Here is a 25,400-nt window from a genome sequence, read left to right as displayed (position 1 = left end):
CTGATTGGCTGTTGAAAGTGAAACTGCCAATCAGAGCGATTTGTAATATTTCACCCATTATAACGGGTGAAATATTACAATCCAGCCATGGCCGATGCTGCAATATCATCGGCCATGGCTGGAAATACTAGTGTGCCCCCACCCCACCCCACCGATCGCCCCCCCAGCCCCCCGATCTGGCCGGTACACTGCTCCGGCTCCCCTCCGTCCAGTGCTCCGCTCCCCCCCGTGCTCTTGTCCGCTCCCCCCGTGCTCCAATCACCCCTCCGTGCTCCAATCACCCCCCCTGCACTCCGATCCACCCCCCCGTGCTCCGTTCCACCCCCCCGTGCTCCGTTCCAGCCCCCCCGTGCTCCGTTCCAGCCCCCCGTGCTCCGTTCCACGCCTGCCGTGCTCTGATTCCCCCCCCCGTGCTCCGATCCCCCCCGTGGTCCCCCCCCACCCCATCATACTTACTGATCCTGCCGGGGTCCCGTCCGTCTTCTCCCTGGGCGCCGCCATCTTCCAAAATGGCGGGCGCATGCGCAGTACGCCCGCCGAATCTGCCGGCCGGCAGATTCGTTCCAAAGTGCATTTTGATCACTGAGATATAATCTATCTCAGTGATCAAAATAAAAAAAATAATAAATGACCCCCCCCCTTTGTCACCCCCATAGGTAGGGACAATAAAAAAATAAATAAATTTTTTTTTCCCACTAATGTTAGAATAGGGTTAGGGTTAGGGTTAGGGTTAGGGGTAGGGGTAGGGTTAGGGGTAGGGTTAGGGGTAGGGTTAGGGGTAGGGTTAGGGGTAGGGTTAGGGGTAGGGGTAGGGGTAGGGCTAGGGTTAGGGTTTCGGTATGTGCACACGTATTCTGGTCCTCTGCGGATTTTTCCGCTGCGGATTTGATAAATCCGCAGTGCTAAACCGCTGCGGATTTATGGCGGATTTACCGCGTTTTTTCTGCACATTTCACTGCGGTTTTACAATTGCGATTTTCTATTGGAGCAGTTGTAAAACCGCTGCGGAATCCGCACAAAGAAGTGACATGCTGCGGAATGTAAACCGCTGCGTTTCCGTGCAGTTTTTCCGCAGCATGTGTGCAGCGATTTTTGTTTCCCGTAGGTTTACATTGAACTGTAAGCTCATGGGAAACTGCTGCTTTTCCGCAGCGTTTTCCGCAGCGTGTGCACATACCTTTAGAATTAGGCCATGTGCACACGGTGCGGATTTGGCTGCGGATCCGCAGCGGATTGGCCGCTGCGGATTCGCAGCAGTGTTCCATCAGGTGTACAGTACCATGTAAACATATGAAAAACCAAATCCGCTGTGCCCATGGTGCGGAAAATACCGCGCGGAAACGCTGCATTGTATTTTCCGCAGCATGTCAATTCTTTGTGCAGATTCCGCAGCGTTTTACACCTGATCCTCAATAGGAATCCGCAGGTGAAATCCGCACAAAAAACACTGGAAATCCGCGGAAAATCCGCAGGTAAAACGCAGTGCCTTTTACCCGCGGATTTTTCAAAAATGGTGCGGAAATATATCACACGAATCCGCAACGTGGGCACATAGCCTTAGGGTTAGGGTTGGAATTAGGGTTGTGATTAGGGTTGTGATTAGGGTTATGGCTACAGTTGGGATTAGAGTTAGGGGTGTGGGGGGGTTAGTGTTGGAGGTAGAATTGAGGGGTTACCACTGTTTAGGCACATCAGGGGTCTCCAAACGCAACATGGCGCCACCATTGATTCCAGCCAATCTCGTATTCAAAAAGTCAAATGGTGCTCCCTCACTTCCGAGCCCTGACGTGTGCCCAAACAGTGGTTTACCCCCACATATGGGGTACCAGCATACTCAGGATAAACTGCGCAACAATTACTGGGGTCCAATTTCTCCTGTTACCCTTGTGAATCTAAAAAAATGCTTGCTAAAACAAAATTTTTGAGGAAAGAAAAATGATTTTTTATTTTCACGGCTCTGCGTTGTAAACGTCTGTGAAGCACTTGGGGGTTCAAAGTGCTCACCACACATCTAGATAAGTTCCTTGGGGGGTCTAGTTTCTAAAATGGGGTCACTTGTGGGGGGTTTCTACTGTTTAGGCACACCAGGGGCTCTGCAAACGCAATGTGACGCCCGCAGACCATTCCATCAAAGTCTGCATTTCAAAAGTCACTACTTCCCTTCTGAGCCCCGACGTGTGCCCAAACAGTGGTTTACCCCCACACATGGGGTTTCAGCGTACTCAGGAGAAACTGGACAACAACTTTTGGGGTCCAATTTCTCCTGTAACCCTTGGGAAAATAAAAAATTCTGGGCTAAATAATTATTTTTGAGGAAAGAAAACGTATTTATTATTTTCACGGCTCTGCATTATAAACTTCTATGAAGCACTTGGGGGTTCAAAGTGCTCACCACACATCTAGATAAGTTCCTTTCGGGGTCTAGTTTCCAAAATGGGGTCACTTGTGGGGGGTTTCTACTGTTTAGGCACATCAGGGGCTCTGCAAACGCAACGTGACGCCCGCAGAGCATTCCATCAAAGTCTGCATTTCAAAACGTCACTACTTCAATTCCGAGCCCCGGCATGTGCCCAAACAGTAGTTTACCCCCACATATGGGGTATCGCCGTACTCAGGAGAAACTGGACAACAAATATTGGGGTCAAATTTCTCCTGTTACCCTTGGGAAAATAAAAAATTCTGGGCTAAATAATTATTTTTGAGGAAAGAAAACGTATTTATTATTTTCACGGCTCTGCATTATAAACTTCTATGAAGCACTTGGGGGTTCAAAGTGCTCACCACACATCTAGATAAGTTCCTTTCGGGGTCTAGTTTCCAAAATGGGGTCACTTGTGGGGGGTTTCTACTGTTTAGGCACATCAGGGGCTCTGCAAACGCAACGTGACGACCACAGAGCATTCCATCAAAGTCTGCATTTCAAAACGTCACTACTTCACTTCCAAGCCCCGGCATGTGCCCAAACACTGATTTACCCCCACATATGGGGTATCAGCGTACTCAGGAGAAACTGGACAACAACTTTTGGGGTCAAATTTCTCCTGTTACCCTTGGGAAAATAAAAAATTGCAGGCTAAAAGATCATTTTTGAGAAAATAATTTTTTTTTTTTTTTCATGGCTCTGCGTTATAAACTTCTGTGAAGCACTTGGGGGTTCAAAGTCCTCACCACACATCTAGATTAGTTCCTTTGGGGGTCTAGTTTCCAAAATGGGGTCATTTCTGGGGGATCTCCAATGTTTAGGCACACAGGGGCTCTCCAAACGTGACATGGTGTCCGCTAATGATTGGAGCTAATTTTCCATTTAAAAAAGCCAAATGGCGTGCCATCCCTTCCGAGCCCTGCCGTGCGCCCAAACAGTGGTTTACCCCCACATATGGGGTATCAGCCTACTCAGGACAAACTGGACAACAATATTTGTGGTCCAATTTCTCCTATTATCCTTGGCAAAATAGGAAATTCCAGGCTAAAAAATCATTTTTGAGGAAAGAAAAATTTTTTTTTTTTTCATGGCTCTGCATTATAAACTTCTGTGAAGCACCTGGGGGTTTAAAGTGCTCAATATGCATTTAGATAAGTTCCTTGGGGGGTCTAGTTTCCAAAATGGGGTCACTTGTGGGGGAGCTCCAATGTTTAGGCACACAGGGGCTCTCCAAACGCGACATGGTGTCCGCTAACAATTGGACCTAATTTTCCATTCAAAAAGTCAAATGGCGCGCCTTCCCTTCCGAGCCCTGCCGAGTGCCCAAACAGTGGTTTACCCCCACATATGAGGTATCGGCGTACTCGGGAGAAATTGCCCAACAAATTTTATGATCCATTTTATCCTACTGCCCATGTGAAAATGAAAAAATTGAGGCGAAAAGAATTTTTTTGTGAAAAAAAGTACTTTTTCATTTTTACAGATCAATTTGTGAAGCACCTGAGGGTTTAAAGTGCTCACTAGGCATCTATATAAGTTCCTTGGGGGGTCTAGTTTCCAAAATGGGGTCACTTGTGGGGGAGCGCCAATGTTTAGGCACACAGGAGCTAATCAAACGCGACATGGTGTCCGCTAACGATGGAAATAATTTTTCATTCAAAAAGTCAAATGGCGCTCCTTCCCTTCCCCATGTGCCCAAACAGTGGTTTACCCCCACATGTGAGGTATTGGTGTACTCAGGAGAAATTGCCCAACACATTTTAGGATCCATTTTATCCTGTTGCCCATGTGAAAATGAAAAAATTGAGGCTAAAAGAATTTTTTTGTGAAAAAAAAGTACTTTTTCATTTTTACGGATCAATTTGTGAAGCACCTGGGGGTTCAAAGTGCTCACTATGCATCTAGATAAGTTCCTTGGGGCGTCTTGTTTCCAAAATGGGGTCACTTGTGGGGGAGCTCCAATTTTTAGGCACACGGGGGCTCTCCAAACGTGACATGGTGTCCGCTAAAGAGTGGAGCCAATTTTTGATTCAAAAAGTCAAATGGCGCTCCTTCCCTTCCAAGCCCTGCCGTGTGCCCAAACAGTGGTTTACCCCCACATATGAGGTATCAGCGTACTCAGGACAAATTGGACAACAACTTTCTTGGTTCAGTTTCTCCTTTTACCATTGGGAAAATAAAAAAATTGTTGCTAAAATATAATTTTTGTGACTAAAAAGTTAAATGTTCATTTTTTCCTTCCATGTTGCTTCTGCTGCTGTGAAGCACCTGAAGGGTTAATAAACTTCTTGAATGTGGTTTTGAGTACCTTGAGGGGTGCAGTTTTTAGAATGGTGTCACTTTTGGGTATTTTCAGCCATATAGACCCCTCAAACTGACTTCAAATGTTAGGTGGTCCCTAAAAAAAATGGTTTTGTAAATTTCGTTGTAAAAATGAGAAATCGCTGGCCAAATTTTAACCCTTATAACTTCCTAACAAAAAAAAATTTTGTTTCCAAAATTGTGCTGATGTAAAGTAAACATGTGGGAAATGTTATTTATTAACTATTTTGTGTCACATATCTCTCTGGTTTAACAGAATAAAAATTCAAAATGTGAAAATTGCGAAATTTTCAACATTTTCGCCAAATTTCCGTTTTTATCACAAATAAACGCATAATTTATTGACCTAAATTTACCACTAACATGAAGCCCAATATGTCACGAAAAAACAATCTCAGAACCGCTAGGATCCGTTGAAGCGTTCCTGAGTTATTACCTCATGAAGGGACACTGGTCAGAATTGCAAAAAACGGCAAGGTCTTTAAGGTCAAAATAGGCTGGGTCATGAAGGGGTTAAGGGCGAACTCAGCCAACGGCAAAATTGACACCCAATCATCCTGGTCAGCGGAAACAAAACATCTCAGATATGTTTCCAAGGTCTGATTGGTTCGTTCGGTCTGGCCATTAGTCTGAGGATGGAAGGCCGAGGAGAAAGATAGGTCAATGCCCATCCTACCACAAAAGGCTCGCCAGAACCTCGAGACAAACTGGGAACCTCTGTCAGAAACAATATTCTCAGGAATGCCATGTAAACGAACCACATGCTGGAAGAACAAAGGCACCAAATCAGAGGAGGAAGGCAATTTAACCAAGGGCACCAGATGGACCATTTTAGAAAAGCGATCACAGACCACCCAAATGACCGACATTTTTTGAGAAACGGGAAGGTCAGAAATGAAATCCATCGAAATATGTGTCCAAGGCCTCTTCGGGACCGGCAAGGGCAAAAGCAACCCACTGGCACGTGAACAGCAGGGCTTAGCCCTAGCACAAATTCCACAGGACTGCACAAAAGCACGCACATCCTGTGACAGAGATGGCCACCAGAAGGATCTAGCAACCAACTCCCTGGTACCAAAGATTCCTGGATGACCGGCCAGCACCGAACAATGAAGTTCAGAGATAACTTTACTAGTCCACCTATCAGGGACGAACAGTTTCTCGGCCGGACAACGATCAGGTTTATTAGCCTGAAATTTCTGCAACACTCTCCGCAAATCAGGGGAGATGGCAGACACAATGACTCCTTCCTTGAGGATACTCGCCGGCTCAGATAACCCCGGAGAGTCGGGCACAAAACTCCTAGACAGAGCATCCGCCTTCACATTTTTAGAGCCCGGAAGGTATGAAATCACAAAATCAAAACGAGCAAAAAATAACGACCAACGGGCCTGTCTAGGATTCAAGCGCTTGGCAGACTCAAGATAAGTAAGGTTCTTATGATCAGTCAAAACCACCACGCGATGCTTAGCACCCTCAAGCCAATGACGCCACTCCTCGAATGCCCACTTCATGGCCAGCAACTCTCGGTTGCCCACATCATAATTACGCTCAGCAGCAGAAAATTTCCTGGAAAAGAAAGCACATGGTTTGAACACTGAGCAACCAGAACCTCTCTGTGACAAAACCGCCCCTGCACCAATCTCAGAAGCATCAACCTCGACCTGGAACGGAAGAGAAACATCAGGTTGACACAACACAGGGGCACAGCAAAAACGACGCTTCAACTCCTGAAAAGCTTCCACGGCAGCAGAAGACCAATTAACCAAATCAGCACCCTTCTTGGTCAAATCGGTCAATGGTCTGGCAATGCTAGAAAAATTACAGATGAAGCGACGATAAAAATTAGCAAAGCCCAGGAATTTCTGCAGACTTTTTAGAGATGTCGGCTGAGTCCAATCCTGGATGGCCTGAACCTTAACCGGATCCATCTCGATAGTAGAAGGGGAAAAGATGAACCCCAAAAATGAAACTTTCTGCACACCGAAGAGACACTTTGATCCCTTCACGAACAAGGAATTAGCACGCAGTACCTGGAAAACCATTCTGACTTGCTTCACATGAGACTCCCAATCATCTGAGAAGATCAAAATGTCATCCAAGTAAACAATCAAGAATTTATCCAGATACTCACGGAAAATGTCATGCATAAAAGACTGAAAAACAGATGGAGCATTGGCAAGTCCGAACGGCATCACCAGATACTCAAAATGACCCTCGGGCGTATTAAATGCCGTTTTCCATTCATCTCCCTGCCTGATTCTCACCAGATTATATGCACCACGAAGATCAATCTTAGTAAACCAACTAGCCCCCTTAATCCGAGCAAACAAGTCAGATATCAATGGCAAGGGATACTGAAACTTAACAGTGATCTTATTAAGAAGGCGGTAATCAATACACGGTCTTAGCGAACCATCCTTCTTGGCTACAAAAAAGAACCCTGCTCCCAATGGTGACGACGATGGGCGAATATGTCCCTTCTCCAGGGACTCCTTCACATAACTGCGCATAGCGGTGTGTTCAGGTACGGACAAATTAAATAAACGACCCTTAGGGAATTTACTACCAGGAATCAAATCGATAGCACAATCACAATTCCTATGCGGAGGTAGGGCATCAGACTTGGACTCTTCAAATACATCCTGAAAGTCCGACAAGAACTCTGAGATGTCAGAAGGAATGGATGACGAAATAGACAAAAATGGAACATCACCATGTACTCCCTGACAACCCCAGCTGGTTACCGACATAGAGTTCCAATCCAATACTGGATTATGGGTTTGTAGCCATGGCAACCCCAACACGACCACATCATGCAAATTATGCAATACCAGAAAGCGAATAACTTCCTGATGTGCAGGAGCCATGCACATGGTCAGCTGGGCCCAGTACTGAGGCTTATTCTTGGCCAAAGGTGTAGCATCAATTCCTCTCAACGGAATAGGACACCGCAAAGGCTCCAAGAAAAATCCACAACGTTTAGCATAATCCAAATCCATCAGATTCAGGGCAGCGCCTGAATCCACAAACGCCATGACAGAATACGATGACAAAGAGCACATTAAGGTAATGGACAAAAGGAATTTGGACTGTACAGTACCAATAACGGCAGAGCTATCGAACCGCCTAGTGCGTTTAGGACAATTAGAAATAGCATGAGTAGAATCACCACAATAGAAACACAGTCTGTTCAGACGTCTGTGTTCTTGCCGTTCTACTTTAGTCATAGTCCTGTCGCACTGCATAGGCTCAGGTTTACTCTCAGACAATACCGCCAGATGGTGCACAGATTTACGCTCGCGCAAGCGACGACCGATCTGAATGGCCAAGGACATAGACTCATTCAAACCAGCAGGCATAGGAAATCCCACCATTACATCCTTAAGAGCTTCAGAGAGACCCTTTCTGAACAAAGCCGCTAGTGCAGATTCATTCCACAGAGTGAGCACTGACCACTTCCTAAATTTCTGACAATATACTTCTACATCATCCTGACCCTGGCATAAAGCCAGCAGATTTTTCTCAGCCTGATCCACTGAATTAGGCTCATCGTAAAGCAATCCCAGCGCCTGGAAAAATGCATCAACATTACTCAATGCAGAATCTCCTGGTGCAAGAGAAAACGCCCAGTCCTGTGGGTCGCCGCGCAAAAAAGAAATAATAATCAAAACCTGTTGAATAGGATTACCAGAAGAATGAGGTTTCAAGGCCAAAAATAGCTTACAATTATTTCTGAAGCTCAGGAACTTAGTTCTGTCACCAAAAAACAAATCAGGAATCGGAATTCTTGGTTCTAGCATCGATTTCTGATCAATAGTATCTTGAATCTTTTGTACATTTACAACGAGATTATCCATTGAGGAGCACAGAGCCTGAATATCCATGTCCACAGCTGTGTCCTGAAGCACTCTAATGTCTAGGGGAAAAAAAAGACTGAAGACAGAGCTAAGAAAAAAAAATGATGTCAGGATTTCTTTTTTCCCTCTATTGGGAATCATTGGTGTGGCTCCTTGTACTGTTATGGCTGGCAATCAGGCAACACAGCGTGCAGTAATCAGCGCACATACAGAGATCTGGCAATAACCAAAAACAATAGGACGAGCTCTGAGACGTGGAATCTCTGTAGACTGCAGTACCTGATCTATCCTCACACAACTATAAGCAGCAGTGGATTGCGCCTATCACTACCTATGCAACTCGGCACTGCCTGAGGAGCTGACTAGCCTGAAGATAGAAATACAAGCCTGACTTACCTCAGAGAAATACCCCAAAGGAACAGGCAGCCCCCCACATATAATGACTGTTAGCAAGATGAAAAGACAAACGTAGGAATGAAATAGATTCAGCAAAGTGAGGCCCGATATTCTAGACAGAGCGAGGATAGCAAAGAGAACTATGCAGTCTACAAAAAACCCTAAAACGAAAACCACGCAAAGGGGCAAAAAGACCCACCGTGCCGAACTAACAGCACGGCGGTGCACCCCTTTGCTTCTCAGAGCTTCCAGCAAAAGTTAATAGCAAGCTGGACAGAAAAACAGAAAACAAACTAGAAGCACTTATCAAGCAGAGCAGCAGGCCAAGGAAAGATGCAGTAGCTCAGATCCAACACTGGAACATTGACAAGGAGCAAGGAAGACAGACTCAGGTGGAGCTAAATAGCAAGGCAGCCAACGAGCTCACCAAAACACCTGAGGGAGGAAGCCCAGAGACTGCAATACCACTTGTGACCACAGAAGTGAACTCAGCCACAGAATTCACAACACTGTAAGCCATAATCATCAACATTAACCGAAATGAACACTTAAAATAGATCACTCTGTTTGTAATGACTTTTTGTATTGAAGAACTGAAATAAATTAACTTTTTGATGATATTCTAATTTTGTGAGAAGAACCTGTATGTGGAAAGCATACTTATGTAGTTAAATAGATTGGCCACTACTTTTTGTTGATGGGCTTGACACCTGACACCCTCGCCAATCAGCTGTTACTAGCGTCTGGAAGTTCTCCGGTGCTGCCGAAACACAACAGCGCCATCATTTCTATAGTGACTTCAAATAATTAAGAGGTGGATTTTATTACCCGGCTGCTACTACTATGGTTTTTGTGGAGCTGCTGCGTTCTCACAGTATTCGAGAACTTCCGTCCAACACTGGTAACAGCTGTTTGGCAGAGGTGCTGGGCATCACAACCACTCAAATCAGTAAAAAAAAGGGAAAAAAAAGGTGGCCAAACTCTTTGTTGTACCATTTTGTCTAAGTTAAACCTGTCAGTTGATTGACTTCAATGTGAAAATTCAAGTTTGAAATCTAGGATTATAATAATAATAATAATAATAATAATAATAATAATAATAAAAAAAACAACAACTTTATACTAAGAATATTGCAAAGTTTGTTTTTCTTTGGAGATATACTTTAAGCTGCATGAATATAATATGGCTGTAATTTTGGGATTAAATATAACTTAGTCATGTTATATTTGTGCATTCAGGTTATAAATGGTTTTCTGGCTTCTTACAGGGATCTCCAGTTTTTGTCCATGCTGGACCATTTGCTAACATTGCACATGGCAGTTCTTCTGTGCTGGCAGACAAGATTGCATTGAAACTTGTGGGTAAAGATGGTTTTGTGGGTAAGTAAGCATGATTGGTGTACCATTGATACATGATATTGGCAATGATTTATTTGAATTAAAGGGGTTTTCAAGCTAATAAATTGATGTAAACAGACCGCATGAAAATAAGCAAGTTCTCAATTGACTTGCTTTTTCTACCTGCTGTAATTCTCCTACAATAACAGCTTTTATCTTACATAGTGTACAGCTGGTTTCCATGAAGCTTGGCCAGTAGAGCCTGCCCACATTCTGCTGGAATGTAACTACTATACATTGTTAACTAAAGAGGTTAACTTCTAATAATCATGCCACCTCTCTTTGGTCTATTGATTTCTATACAACGGTTACCTGCTCACCTCCCTCCCCCTCCCTCTTAGCTTATTTTATAAATCTTTCAAAATCATTAGCCCCATGTCTTTCAAAGCAGGTCTCCTTATCACGCTGCTCCGAGCTGTGTGCTTATTCAAATGCTGTGTAATCTCTGTGTAAGTGCAGTGATAAGAGTAGAACTCAGCACAAACCACTGAGAACTGAATGTGTGCTAGCAGAACGTGTGCTGAGCTTTATAGTTTTACTAATGCTACAGCTCTGCTGTTCACCAAAGCTGTCACTCAAAGGAGTCCATGCCCACCAGAAACCAGGAGATAAGTTGACTGCGTTGCTCTGAACTGATCAAGAGACAATGTGAATACCCCTTTTATTTTAAAATCTTAAGTTTTCAATGTGACCACCTAACTCATAACTTGTCTCTACTCTTTTGGAAGTGATCGTTGGAGACTTCAAGCCCCACTCCAGTACATTTTTGTTTAATTGCCCTTTAGCTTGGGAGATTCTGTATATGTGTAATGATGGTATCAACATACTCACCGGTCACTGTCTTCTGCCATCGTCATCGGCGCTTCGGCAACACTTGACTTCTTTTGTGACTGTGGCTGCTATGTACAGCAGAGGTCACTGAATTTTCTCAATTCAAGTCTGAGACTCAGAATGGAGCTACAGAACCTCATTCTGAGTGTTGTATACTTGCATTGAAAAAATAATCTCCGTTCTACATAGTGATCTGGCAGGTTACAGATGTAGTGATGTGACGTGAGAAAAAAGCAATTCTGAAAACAGGAAATGACTGAGACTGGTGAGTGTATTGCTACCGTTATTAAACTGGGATGTAAACCCTAACAAATGGGCAAATAATAAAATATTCACTGGAGTGGGGCTTTAACCCCTTCATGACCCAGCCTATTTTGACCTTAAAGACCTTGCCGTTTTTTGCAATTCTGACCAGTGTCCCTTTATAAGGTAATAACTCAGGAACGCTTCAACGGATCCTAGCGGTTCTGAGATTGTTTTTTCGTGACATATTGGGCTTCATGTTAGTGGTAAATTTAGGTCAATAAATTATGCGTTTATTTGTGATAAAAACGGAAATTTGGCGAAAATTTTGAAAATTTCGCAATTTTCACAATTTGAATTTTTATTCTGTTAAACCAGAGAGTTATGTGACACAAAATAGTTAATAAATAACATTTCCCACATGTATACTTTACATCAGCACAATTTTGGAAACAAAATTTTTTTTTGCTAGGAGGTTATAAGGGTTAAAATTTGACCAGCGATTTCTCATTTTTACAACGAAATTTACAAAACCATTTTTTTTAGGGACCACCTCACATTTGAAGTCAGTTTACGGGGTCTATATGGCTGAAAATACCCAAAAGTGACACCATTCTAAAAACTGCACCCCTCAAGGTGCACAAAACCACATTCAAGAAGTTTATTAACCCTTCAGGTGCTTCACAGCAGCAGAAGCAACATGGAAGGAAAAAATGAACATTTAACTTTTTAGTCACAAAAATTATCTTTTAGCAACAATTGTTTTGATTTCACAATGGTAAAAGGAGAAACTGAACCACGAAAGTTGTTGTCCAATTTGTCCTGAGTACGCTGATACCTCATATGTAGGGGTAAACCACTGTTTGGGCGCACGGCAGGGCTTGGAAGGGAAGGAGCGCCATTTGACTTTTTGAATGAAAAATTGGCTCCACTCTTTAGCGGACACCATGTCACGTTTGGAGAGCCCCCGTGTGCCTAAAAATTGGAGCTCCCCCACAAATGACCCCATTTTGGAAACTAGACCCCCCAAGGAACTTATCTAGATGCCTAGTGAGCACTTTAAACCCTCAGGTGCTTCACAAATTGATCTGTAAAAATGAAAAAGTATACTTTTTCACAAAAAATTTCTTTTCGCCTCAATTTTTTCATTTTCACATGGGCAATAGGATAAAATGGATCCTAAAATTTGTTGGGCAATTTCTCCCGAGTACGCCGATACCTCATATGTGGGGGTAAACCACTGTTTGGGCACACGGCAGGGCTCGGAAGGGAAGGAGCGCCATTTGACTTTTTGAATGAAAAATTATCTCCATCGTTAGCGGACACCATGTCGCGTTTGGAGAGCCCCTGTGTGCCTAAATATTGGAGCTCCCCCACAAGTGACCCCATTTTGGAAACTAGACCCCCAAAGGAACTTATCTAGATGCATATTGAGCACTTTAAACCCCCAGCTGCTTCACAGAAGTTTATAATGCAGAGCCATGAAAATAAAAAATAACTTTTCTTTCCTCAAAAATGTTTTTTTAGCCTGGAATTTCCTATTTTGCCAAGGGTATTAGGAGAAATTGGACCCCAAATGTTGTTGTCCAGTTTGTCCTGAGTATGCTGATACCCCATATGTGGGGGTAAACCACTGTTTGGGCGCACGGCAGGGCTCGGAAGGGAAGGCACGCCATTTGGCTTTTTAAATGGAAAATTAGCTCCAATCATTAGCGGACACCATGTCACGTTTGGAGAGCCCTTGTGTGCCTAAACATTGGAGATCCCCCACAAATGACCCCATTTTGGAAATTAGACCCCCAAAGGAACTAATCTAGATGTGTGGTGAGGACTTTGAACCCCCAAGTGCTTCACAGAAGTTTATAACGCAGAGCCATGAAAATAAAATAAAAAATTATTTTCTCAAAAATGATCTTTTAGCCTGCAATTTTTTATTTTCCCAAGGGTAACAGGAGAAATTTGACCCCAAAAGTTGTTGTCCAGTTTCTCCTGAGTACGGTGATACCCCATATGTGGGGGTAAACTACTGTTTGGGCACATGCCAGGGCTCGGAAGTGAAGTAGTGACGTTTTGAAATGCAGACTTTGATGGAATGCTCTGCGGGCGTCACGTTGCGTTTGCAGAGCCCCTGATGTGGCTGAACAGTAGAAACCCCCCACAAGTGACCCCATTTTGGAAACTAGACCCTGAAAGGAACTTATCTAGATGTGTGGTGAGCACTTTGAACCCCAAAGTGCTTCACAGAAGTTTATAACGCAGAGCCGTGAAAATAATAAATATGTTTTCTTTCCTCAAAAATAATTATTTAGCCCAGAATTTTTTAATTTTCCCAAGGGTAACAGGAGAAATTTGACCCCAATATTTGTTGTCCAGTTTCTCCTGAGTACGGTGATACCCCATATGTGGGGGTAAACTACTGTTTGGGCACATGCTAGGGCTCGGAAGTGAGGGAGCACCATTTGACTTTTTGAATACAAGATTGGCTGGAATCAATGGTGGCGCCATGTTGCGTTTGGAGACCCCTGATGTGCCTAAACAGTGGAAACCCCTCAATTCTAACTCCAACACTAAATTCCCCCCCCCCAACCCTAATCCCAACTGTAGCCATAACCCTAATCACAACCCTAACCGCAACACACCCCTAACCACAACCCTAACCCCAACACACCCTTAACCCTAACCACAACCCTAATTCCATCACTAACCCTAAGGCTATGTGCCCACGTTGCGGATTCGTGTGAGATTTTTCAGCATCATTTTTGAAAAATCCGCGGGTAAAAGGCACTGCGTTTTACCTGCGGATTTACCGTGGATTTCCAGTGTTTTTTGTGCGGATTTCACCTGCGGATTCCTATTGAGGAACAGGTGTAAAACGCCACGGAATCCGCACAAAGAATTGACATGCTGCGGAAAATACAACGCAGAGTTTCCGCGTGGTATTTTCTGCACCACGGGCACAGCGGATTTGGTTTTCCATAGGTATACTTGGTACTGTAAACCTGATGGAACACTGCTGCAGATCCGCAGCCAAATCCGCACCGTGTGCACATGGCCTAATTCTAAAGGTATGTGCACACGCTGCAGAAAACGCTGCGGATCCGCAGCAGTTTCCCATGAGTTTACAGTTCAATGTAAACCTATGGAAAACAAAAATCGCTGTACACATGCTGCAGAAAAACTGCACGGAAACGCAGCGGTTTACATTCCGCAGCATGTCGCTTCTGTCTGCGGATTCCACAGCGGTTTTACAACTGCTCCAATAGAAAATCGCAGTTGTAAAACCGCAGTGAAATGCGCAGAAAAACCGCGGTAAATCTGCCATAAATCCGCAGTGGTTTAGCACTGTGGATTTATCAAATCCGCAGCGTAAAAATCCGCAGAGGAACAGAATACGTGTGCACATACCGAAACCCTACCCCTAACCCTAACCCTAACCCTAGTTCTTACCCCAACCTTAGTGGAAGGAAAAATAAAAATCTTTATTTTATTATTGTCCCTACCTATGGGGGTGACAAAGGGGGGGGGGGGGGGGTCATTCAGTATTTTTTTTATTTTTATCACTGCGATAGGTTTTATCGCAGTGATCAAAATGAACTTGAAACTAATCTGCCGGCCGGCAGATTCGGCGGGCGCACTGCGCATGCGCCCGCCATTTTGGAAGATGGCGGCGCCCAGGAAAGAAGACGGACGGACCACGGGAGGCTCGGTAAGTATGATGGGGTGGAGCTGGCCATGTGAGTGGAAGCAGGGAAGAGTGCTCCTGCTGCCAGAAGGACAAAAATCCTGCTTTAACCCCGATTTTCGGGTAAACTCACCTAAATCCGGCTGGCTGAAGGTCCGGAGAGTGCAGCGGTGCGGAGGGGCGGGTCCGGAGTCGGCAGCGATGACCAGGAGGCGGCAGAAAGATGCTGGCACCAGCGATGCAGGAGCCGGCCAAGATGGTGCCGATGCTAGGGAGGACGCCGAGAAGGAGAACGCCGCATGACAGCGGCGCATGGAGGTGGCTGCAAGGCTGCAGCAGTATGCCAGAGTGGAGGCTGCTGAGGAGGCAGAACCAGGATCTGGAGCTGGAAATGACCAGGAGGAGGAGGAAGCAAGCAAGGCTGAGCAGCATGAGGTACAGAGGGGGAAGGAGAGAGGCAGCATGGCTGGGGCTAGTGGGGGACCTGAAGCCATATCACAGGGAGAGGAGCCAACTCTAAGAGATGTTATCACACTGATCTCTTCATGTCAGCAATCCCTGAATTCCCTAGCCCAGCAGATGCAGGAAGTTAAAGGGGACACGGCACAGATTAATGCGGCTCTGCAGAAAATGGACAAACGTATAGGAGTGGTGGAGGAGAGGGTGAGCACGGCAGAAGATCACATAGTTAAGCTACAAAAAGCTGAAAAGAAGTTCGCCCAAGCAATAGCCGAGCTCGCTGCTAAAAATGAGGATCTGGAAAATAGATCCAGAAGAAATAATATACGTATAGTGGGGCTGCCTGAAAAGACTGAGGGGAGAAATCCCACTGAGTTTGTGGAGAACTGGCTGCTGGAGAAGATTGGGAGCACAGTGTTGACAAAAGTCTTTGCTGTTGAACGTGCTCATAGGGTCCCGCCGCAGCCCCCTGCCCCAGGAACGAATCCCCATACCATGCTTGCTAAAATACTCAATTACAGAGACAGAGACATTATCCTTAGAAAGGCTAGAGAGATGGAGGATCTGACGGCTGGAGGTCAAAAAATCGCCATTTATCCAGATTATTCCGTTGCGGTTCAGAAACAGCGGATGAAGTTTACTGGAGTCAAGCGGCGACTGAGGGAGCTGGGAGTGCAGTACTCGGTGATGTTTCCCGCCAAGCTGAGACTGGTGGCTTTTAATAAGACCCACTTTTTCTTGACACCGGAGGACGCTACCCAGTGGCTGGATACTCATGAGAAAAAACTTAAGGGAATGGGCGACTGACATTTCGGCGAGATCCAGTTGGGATTTGTTTTCTCTGTCGATAGAGGAGAGTTCTGCGCTCGTTAGCAATGGTTAAAGAGTTGAGCAACTGTTGGGGGTTTTGCTGGGCCATATTGAAGGAATGGCCGGAGGGGACAGTACCAACTACTAAATACGGGGGAGGAGGGTTATGCTGGGTACTGTGAACTGGTTTGGTACTTTTTCTATATGTCAATATAAGTTGAAATGTTAAGATACAATAAAGTGAAAGTTGGGGGGGAAATTGTGATTGCTATGGCAGCGGGACGCGAATGGAGAGGGTTAAGTAAGGGAGAGTGTTCGCAGTGGGCAGTGGAGCCCCACTCTTGATGAGAGGAAGAATGCGTTATATTGGGGGGGTTAGGGTGGCAAGTTGGGAGGGGGCAGGGGGGGTGGGAGGGTTGGGGCAGCTCATACTTGGGAAATTGGATACTTTAAGAAACGATGAGCCACATTATGGGAGATTGTATTAAAATATTGAGTTGGAATGTGAGAGGTCTGGCGGATAAAACACGGCGGGCGGCAAGTCTGTAGTATGTCCGAGAACAGAGGGTCTCAATGATATGTCTGCTGGAGACCCATTTAGTGCGGGAGAGGGTAAACGTATTGAATAGGCGCTGGATACAGAGGGCGTATCATTCTACTTTCTCGACGTACTCTAGGGGTGTGTCTGTGTTAATACCTGCGGGGGTGCAGTATGAGGAGGTAATGGTAAAAGAGGATGTGGATGGTCAGTATGTGGTGGTGAAATGTAAAATAAATGGAGTGTTGATGTGTATAGCGGCAATGTATATTCCGCCCCCATACTCAAGTAAGAAGATAAGAGAGGTGCTGGAGAGAGTAGAGCGTTGGGGACCGTTACCATCTCTAATTATTGGCGATCTTAATAATATCTGTGATGACTTTTGGGATAAAAACAAAAATCCCCAGAATAGAACAGGGGGACCTATCACTACGTTTGGGACCTATGTCCGGGAAGTAGGTATGATTGATTTATGGAGAGTTAGACATATTGGGGAAAGGACCTACTCATGCTACTCGCCAGCTCATGGTACTTTGTCTAGGATTGACTTGGCGCTGGGTAACTGTTTACTGGATACGATGGTAGGGGAGGTGAGATATTTGCCTAGGGCTCTTTCAGACCGTAGTCCAGTTGAGGTGGAATTTTGGCCGGTGGGGACACGGATTGGGAGCAGGAAGGAGTGGAAGATTCACCCTAATTGGCTACACAGTATGGACTTGGAAAAGATAAAGAAGGAGTTGGTGGAATTTTTTGAGATCAACGAGGGAAGTGTAGATGTTCTTACTTTGTGGGAAGCCATGAAGGCGTACTTGAGGGGACTGCTGTTCTGGGATATTAGCAGGTGTAAGAGAAAATCGAGAGAGACAGAGAGGTTGGCGGTTGAAGGGCTGAGGATAGCCGAAGATGAGATGGTAATAGCGGGTACTCCGGAAGCTGGGAGGAGGCTAAAGGCAGCTCAGAGTCAGTTGGAGGAGGTATTGCTCGGTAAGGCTGAAAGGAAGAGGGAATTCATGAATCTGGCTTTTTACCAGGAGGGCGAATCTGTGGGTCATTTGCTATCGATGGTGGCTTCTGCCCAGAGAAACACTTCCTTTGTTCATTCTTTGGTATCGGGGAGCGGTTTGGCTGTCTCTGAGACTTCAGGGATTTTGGACATTTTTGCGGATTTTTATGCGGACCTATATTCCTCTCGGGTAGATGGGTCGGTGGAGGACACGGTGGCGTTCCTTGAGGAATTGGAGCTCCCAAGGCTGAGTGACATAGATAGAGAAGATTTGGAAGCTCCCATTACGGAGGAGGAATTGGGTCGGGCACTGCAGTCTATGGCTAATGGGAAGGCACCTGGCATAGATGGATTTCCTGCTGAAATTTATAAAAACTTTGGGGAAGTGCTGATCCCTAAATTAAGGGTACTTCTGGAGGAGGCTAGGAGTGGCGGTCGTCTACCGGCATCTATGCGGGAGGCCATAATAGTGGTGATTCCTAAGGAGGGGAAGGACCCGACACAGCCGGATTCATATCGGCCAATCTTCTGGCTAAGGTGTTGGCGATGAGGTTGACAAGTGTTATTTCCGGCCTGGTGCACTCAGACCAGTCCGGCTTTATGCCTGATCGGTCCACTGCGATCAACTTACGAAGGCTGTATATGAATTTGCAACTCAGATCCGACAACTGTGGCCAGAGAGTTATTGCATCTTTAGACGCTCATAAGGCGTTCGATAGTGTGGAGTGGGGATATCTCTGGCAGGTGCTCCGGAGTATGGGGTTTGGACCGCAGTTCATATCCTGGATTCGACTGATGTACTCGATGCCGATGGTTAGGGTAAATGGGGAGTTATCACTGACCATACAACTGGCTAGAGGGACGAGGCAGGGGTGTCCGCTTTCCCCCCTTTTGTTTGCTCTGGCTGTGGAACCACTGGCTGCTAAGCTTCGACGGTCTGATGAGGTGACTGGGTTTAAATATGGGATGATTGAAGAAAGGGTGGCGTTGTATGCGGATGACATTCTGCTATTTCTGGCTGACCCGAGTACGTCCTTGGAGGGAGCCATTGGGATTATTGAGCGTTTCGGATCGGTGTCGGGACTTAGGATAAACTGGAGTAAGTCTGTCTTGTTTAAGGTGGATGATGATGGTGGGGAGCCACTGGAGGATGGGCGACTGGAGGTGACTAGCCAATTTAAGTACCTTGGACTATGGGTATCTATGCCTGTTACTGACTATATACATAGAAATCTGACTCCAATCTTAGGTGTTCTTAAAGCAAAAGCGGATGCTTGGCTTAAACTGCATATGTGGTAGGTAGGGTGAATCTTATTAAAATGATTTTGATGCCAAAAATACTGTATATTCTTCATAATGCGCCAGTTTGGATACCACGCTGGAGATTTAGACAGATTAACTCTCTGTTCAGGAATTTGATATGGGGGAGACAGCATCCGCGTATCAAACTGGAGACACTTCAGCGACCCAAGGAAGATGGGGGACTGGCATTGCCTAACCCTGAAATATATTTTCTTGCAGCCCAGAGTCAGCATTTAAAAGGCTGGGCGCATGAAGGGTCATCTGGGGCAGTACAGCGGCTGATGGAAGTGGTGACAAAAAGAAGGCCAATGGTACAATGTTTGGAGGATGGATCCCTGGGGGCTCTGGGGAAATTATACCCGACTGTGTTGTTGATACGCAGGCTGTGGGGTAGGCTGAGACATATACGGGGGGTCACGGATTTGACTAGATTCTCACCGCTATGGCATAACAGCAACTTACAGGAGTTTGAGGCACTGGGGGTACTGACAGAATGGCAGGCCAAAGGGATTCAGTACGTGTATCAAATAATTGAGCGAGGTGAATTGAAATCATTTTCCCAATTACAGGCGGAATTTGGTCTTGGGACTGTGGGGGAATTTCAGTATTTGTGGATGAGGCATGCTTTTGGAGCTCAGAGTAGAAACGGAGGTATTGGAATTCAGAGGGATATAGTACTGGAGTATGTGTGTAATGAAGGGACTACTGGGGGAGTCATATCTACTTTGTAGAAAGATCTGTTGCACACTTTCCTATTGGGGTTTCCAATAATGGCGAGAGCTAAGTGGGAGAGGGATCTGGGTCCAATGGAGAATGAGACTTGGGAGTCGGTGCTAGAATGGGTCCCACGATTGTCACTGAGCGAACCGTATAGACTGTCACAGCTCTATGTGATACACAGGGTTTATAAGTCACCGATGGTGCTATATAAGGCTGGTTTGCGTGATGATTCTGAATGCCCGAGGTGTAAAACTGCAGATGCTGATATACTCCATATGATGTGGACGTGTCCGAGACTGGCTGCTTTTTGGGTGGTAGTTTTGAGTCGTATGGAAGGTGCGGATGGATGTAAGGTGCCAAGGGATCCAGTTGTGTGCTTGTTGGGATGTGTGGATGAGATTGGAGTGGATAACAACCTGAAGATAGCTATAGCCAGATTGTTATACATGGCTAGGAAGGTAATAGCTCGAAATTGGATTAGGGAAGAACCGCCATCAAGAGGAGAGTTCCTCCAGTATGTGAAGCAGGGCCTGACACTGGAAAAGGGGTTTTATAAAAAAAGAGGGAAAATCGAAATGTTCAATAAAATGTGGTCTCCGTGGATTGCTATGGGATAGGGGTATTAGAGGGAGAGTTAATTAAGGTTCCTAATTAATGGTAATGTTAAATGTGGCTTATATTATTGGCCGAGGGATTAGATAGTATATTGGTCTAATGATGGAAGTGCTAAGCAAGGTGAGCTGCTTTGTTGGGTGGGGTTGGGGGGTGGTGGGATTGAAGGGGAATGTTTGAAGGGGGAGAAAAAAGCTTTGTATTGAAAATGAGAATGTAACATGTCATTTATCTTGTTATTCTTAATAAAAATTTATTTGAATTAAAAAAAAAAAAAATTATGATGGGGTGGGGGGGGGAGCACGGGGGCGTGGATCGGAGCACGGGGGGGTAAATCGGAGCACGGGGGGTGGATCGGAGCACGGGGAGGTGCATTGGAGCATCGGGGGGTGGATCGGACTGCAGGGGGGGTGGATCGGACTGCAGGGGGGGGTGGATCGGAGTGCAGGGGGGTGGTTAAAGCACGGGGGGTGATTGGAGCACGGGGGTGAGCGGACAAGAGCACGGGGGGGAGCGGACAGGAGGACGGAGGGGAGCGGAGCAGTGTAAAGGACAGATCGGAGGGCTGGGGGGGCGATCGGTGGGGTGGGGGCACATCAATGTTTCCAGCCATGGCCGATGATATTACCCCCTGGGATAAACTACCACTCCCCCTGTCCCTGCAGATCGGGTGAAATGGGAGTTAACCCTTTCACCAGATCTGCAGGGACACGATCATTCTGTGACATAGCATATGCGTTACAGGTCGGATTGGCACCGACTTTCATGACGCATATGCTGTGTCACAGGTCGGGAAGGGGTTAAAATATTGTACAGCTTATAGATGCATGCAGTGAAGCATTTCATAGGGTAATTTTTGGACAGAAACTCATTTCTTATATCTTTACATGCATGAAAAGAGCACCGATCCTCTGCCCCCCTCCCCCCCACAATGTTTAAAAGTCTCAAAAATGGTCTTTAGGCCCCACACGCATTAGATGGCAGTCGGTGGAACATTCATTGCTGACTGCCACACTCCTGACTTTTCTATACACAAGAATGCCTGGCTCCTGTGTTCTGTATTAGTGATGAGGGGACATGCTCAGATTAGGTATTAGTCGAGCATGCTCAGGCGCTAACAGAGTGTCGTTCACGTGCTCGAAAAATATGTTCGAGTCCCTGCAGTTGCATGTTTCCTGACTGTTCGACAGCCGCAACACATGCAGAGATTGCCTAACAACCAGGAAATCCCTGCAGCCACGGGGCATTCCGAAGACACTCTGTTAGCACACGAGCATGCTCGGATAAGACCTTCTTCTCTCATCACTATTCTATGTTAAAGAGCTGCTGCCAAATAACTGGCAGTGATTTACTCCAGTGACAACAATAACAAAAAAATCAGCTGCTGAAAGTCACTCAGGTCTCCATACATATTGTTCGTCAATAAAGAATGGTTCAGCCAACTTTTGGTCTAATGATTATATAGACCTTATGTATGTCTATGACTGCGTTGTCTGTGCTAAGAATGTAAGAGAAAACTGATGACCAGTGTTTTGCATCAAAAAAGCCATGCCAAAGCCCAATATTTCCTAGATTCATTTTTCTTCCTAAAAGAATATAGATTTTTTTTAATGTATAATTTGCATTTTAAGGTTGTCATTATGCATTATGATACCAGCAGATTGACTAGTTAGAGAAACTAAACTCCCAGGAATTACTGATTGTTTGGCTTTAATGAAGCAAAAAAATGATTCTGTATAAATGGAAGAATTAACCTAAAGTTTAAGACTCAACCTATTATTCCTCCTAAATATTTATATACAGTGGGGGAAAAAGCATTTGATCACCTACCTACCAACCAGCATGAATTCCGTCTCTCAGACCTGTTAGTTTTTCTTTAAGAAGCCCTCCTACTCTGCACTCATTATCTGTATTAATTGCACCTGTTTGAACTCGTTACCAGTATAAAAGACACCTGTCTACACACTCAATAACTCTCCAACATTCCATCACGGCCAAAACCAAAGACTTGTCTAAGGACACAGGGACAAAATTGCAGACCTATAAAAGGCTAGGATGGGCTACAGGACAATAGCTAAGCAGCGTGGTGAGAAGGCACCAAATGTTGGCACAATTATTAGAAAATGGAAGATTACACAAGATTACTGTCAATCTTCTCCGGACTGGGGCTCCATGCAAGTTCTCACCTCATATGGTAAGGATGTCTTTGAGAAAGGTCAGGAAGCAGCTCCGAAATACTACTTGCAAAATAGTCAGTGTATCAAATACTTATTTACCCCACTGTATTACTATCTAGCTGTTACCAGTTTGGGGTATGTCCCTACACATTCAGACTGTCCAATCATTGTTGACAATGCTGGAATGTGTTGAGACACACCCTGTAGACATTTGTAATAGTGACACCCAGTTGTCAGTTTGTTTTGATTCATACATATTGTAACATAGTAACATAGTAACATAGTTAGTAAGGCCGAAAAAAGACATTTGTCCATCCAGTTCAGCCTATATTCCATCATAATAAATACCCAGATCTACGTCCTTCTACAGAGCCTAATAATTGTATGATACAATATTGTTCTGCTCCAGGAAGACATCCAGGCCTCTCTTGAACTCCTCGACTGAGTTCGCCATCACCACCTCCTCAGGCAAGCAATTCCAGATTCTCACTGCCCTAACAGTAAAGAATCCTCTTCTATGTTGGTGGAAAAACCTTCTCTCCTCCAGACGCAAAGAATGCCCCCTTGTGCCCGTCACCTTCCTTGGTATAAACAGATCCTCAGCGAGATATTTGTATTGTCCCCTTATATACTTATACATGGTTATTAGATCGCCCCTCAGTCGTCTTTTTTCTAGACTAAATAATCCTAATTTCGCTAATCTATCTGGGTATTGTAGTTCTCCCATCCCCTTTATTAATTTTGTTGCCCTCCTTTGTACTCTCTCTAGTTCCATTATATCCTTCCTGAGCACCGGTGCCCAAAACTGGACACAGTACTCCATGTGCGGTCTAACTAGGGATTTGTACAGAGGCAGTATAATGCTCTCATCATGTGTATCCAGACCTCTTTTAATGCACCCCATGATCCTGTTTGCCTTGGCAGCTGCTGCCTGGCACTGGCTGCTCCAGGTAAGTTTATCATTAACTAGGATCCCCAAGTCCTTCTCCCTGTCAGATTTACCCAGTGGTTTCCCGTTCAGTGTGTAATGGTGATATTGATTCCCTCTTCCCATGTGTATAACCTTACATTTATCATTGTTAAACCTCATCTGCCACCTTTCAGCCCAAGTTTCCAACTTATCCAGATCCATCTGTAGCAGAATACTATCTTCTCTTGTATTAACTGCTTTACATAGTTTTGTATCATCTGCAAATATCGATATTTTACTGTGTAAACCTTCTACCAGATCATTAATGAATATGTTGAAGAGAACAGGTCCCAATACTGACCTGAGGCAGTGACCGGTGTCACAGGTAGGGGTAGCTGTGTGTTCTCCCCTGGTTGTGCACGGAGGCATATGAAGGCCATAGGAGTGCATAGCAGTCACGGGCATAGCGGTGGCTGCAATGTAGGCTAGAAGTGGTAAAAATAAGTGTAGTCTTTGGACATGCTAGTGTCCAAGGAAGATGTAGGGAAAACCTGCTCTGGGATGTTGTGATATGAAACAGACTGCAGGCTGGTAGTCGTGCAGTCACTTTCATTCTAAGCCCGGGTTTTCCATGTGACTGAAGGCCACAGGTTTCTTTGTTAAAAGCCGTGCAGTAAAGAGTTTGGGTGTCAGGTGTAATGTCAGTGTGAATCTGGTTTTTCGACGAGAGTGCACAGCAGAGGCCCTGCAGAGCGCTGGCTGTGTGTAGCGACACAAGCAAGCGGATCCGAACAGCCAAGGCAGCTGAAATGTCTGGCACCCACAACGGACACGGCGGTGCAGACGCTCACAGCAACCGGTCAAAGGACTGGTGTGTTTAGTGCCTGCAAACAGGAGAATATGGTTCCTGGCTGCGATCCAGAGGATATCATGGACTGTGTTATGCTGTGAGCAAAGAGACATTCACATGGTGGTGTAGTCACCCATGATAACTGGTCAGAGGCAGACTGGCGTGTTTAATGACTGCGGTCTAAAGGATACCGTGTACTGTGTAAAAGCTGTAAGAGATGTTGACAAGGCAGTGCAGTCGCCCACGGCTACTGGTCAATGGGAAGGCCAGTGTGTTTAGTGACTGTAAATGGAAGGATGCCTTGTAATATGTAGTGCATTGAAATGGACACGAATACTGTGCACTGAAATTATATGCACTTGTGTGTATTTTGAACATTTAATGCTTTGAAGAAACACGATAAAGGAGTTTTGTGTTTGAACTTTGTGGGTCACTACCTCCTCACTGCATAAGTGTGCTACCCCTGCACTACAATATCTATGAGAAATAACTGAGGAATGGCACAATGCAATATTCTGATACAGACCTGTCTCTGGAGAGATGATTGATCTTCGAAATGAAATAAAAATGTATTTACTTGCGTGCAATGTGTATTGTATGAAAAATAACTACCGTATATGTCTAGTCTGTGGCTTAACATGTTCATCTCAGCCATAACTGAAGGGTAAATGGGGTTAGAGCAATGTGAAGAAAAATCTCTCTGATCTTTTTAGCCAAGGTGGCCTGATATTGCAATTTTGGAGGATGAAAAGGACTTTTTGTTGTAAGGTTAAAATGTCAGATAATGAAAACATCTGTGAGACGAAGAGAACATATGTTTAAATATGTCCCCTCCCATCCTATGAGAGAAGGGGTCTTTCATTTC

The 25,400-nt window shown here is 45.1% G+C and overlaps 1 protein-coding gene across 1 annotated transcript in view; it reads left to right on the top strand.

The window, feature by feature from the left end:
• MTHFD1L (methylenetetrahydrofolate dehydrogenase (NADP+ dependent) 1 like) overlaps positions 1-25,400 on the top strand; it is a 336,729-nt gene that overhangs the window by 164,065 nt on the left and 147,264 nt on the right. Inside the window, exon 20 of the mRNA XM_069769141.1 lies at positions 10,269-10,380. Within this exon, the coding sequence (XP_069625242.1) occupies positions 10,269-10,380 (112 nt within the window). The remainder of the gene's footprint in view (positions 1-10,268; positions 10,381-25,400) is intronic.

The sequence above is a fragment of the Ranitomeya imitator genome, chromosome 5 (genome assembly GCF_032444005.1).
Source record: "Ranitomeya imitator isolate aRanImi1 chromosome 5, aRanImi1.pri, whole genome shotgun sequence".
In the NCBI taxonomy this organism is placed as follows: Eukaryota; Metazoa; Chordata; class Amphibia; order Anura; family Dendrobatidae; genus Ranitomeya; species Ranitomeya imitator.
The sequence above is the reverse complement of the archived record's forward strand: the minus strand, read 5'-3'. Positions and strand labels throughout refer to the sequence as shown.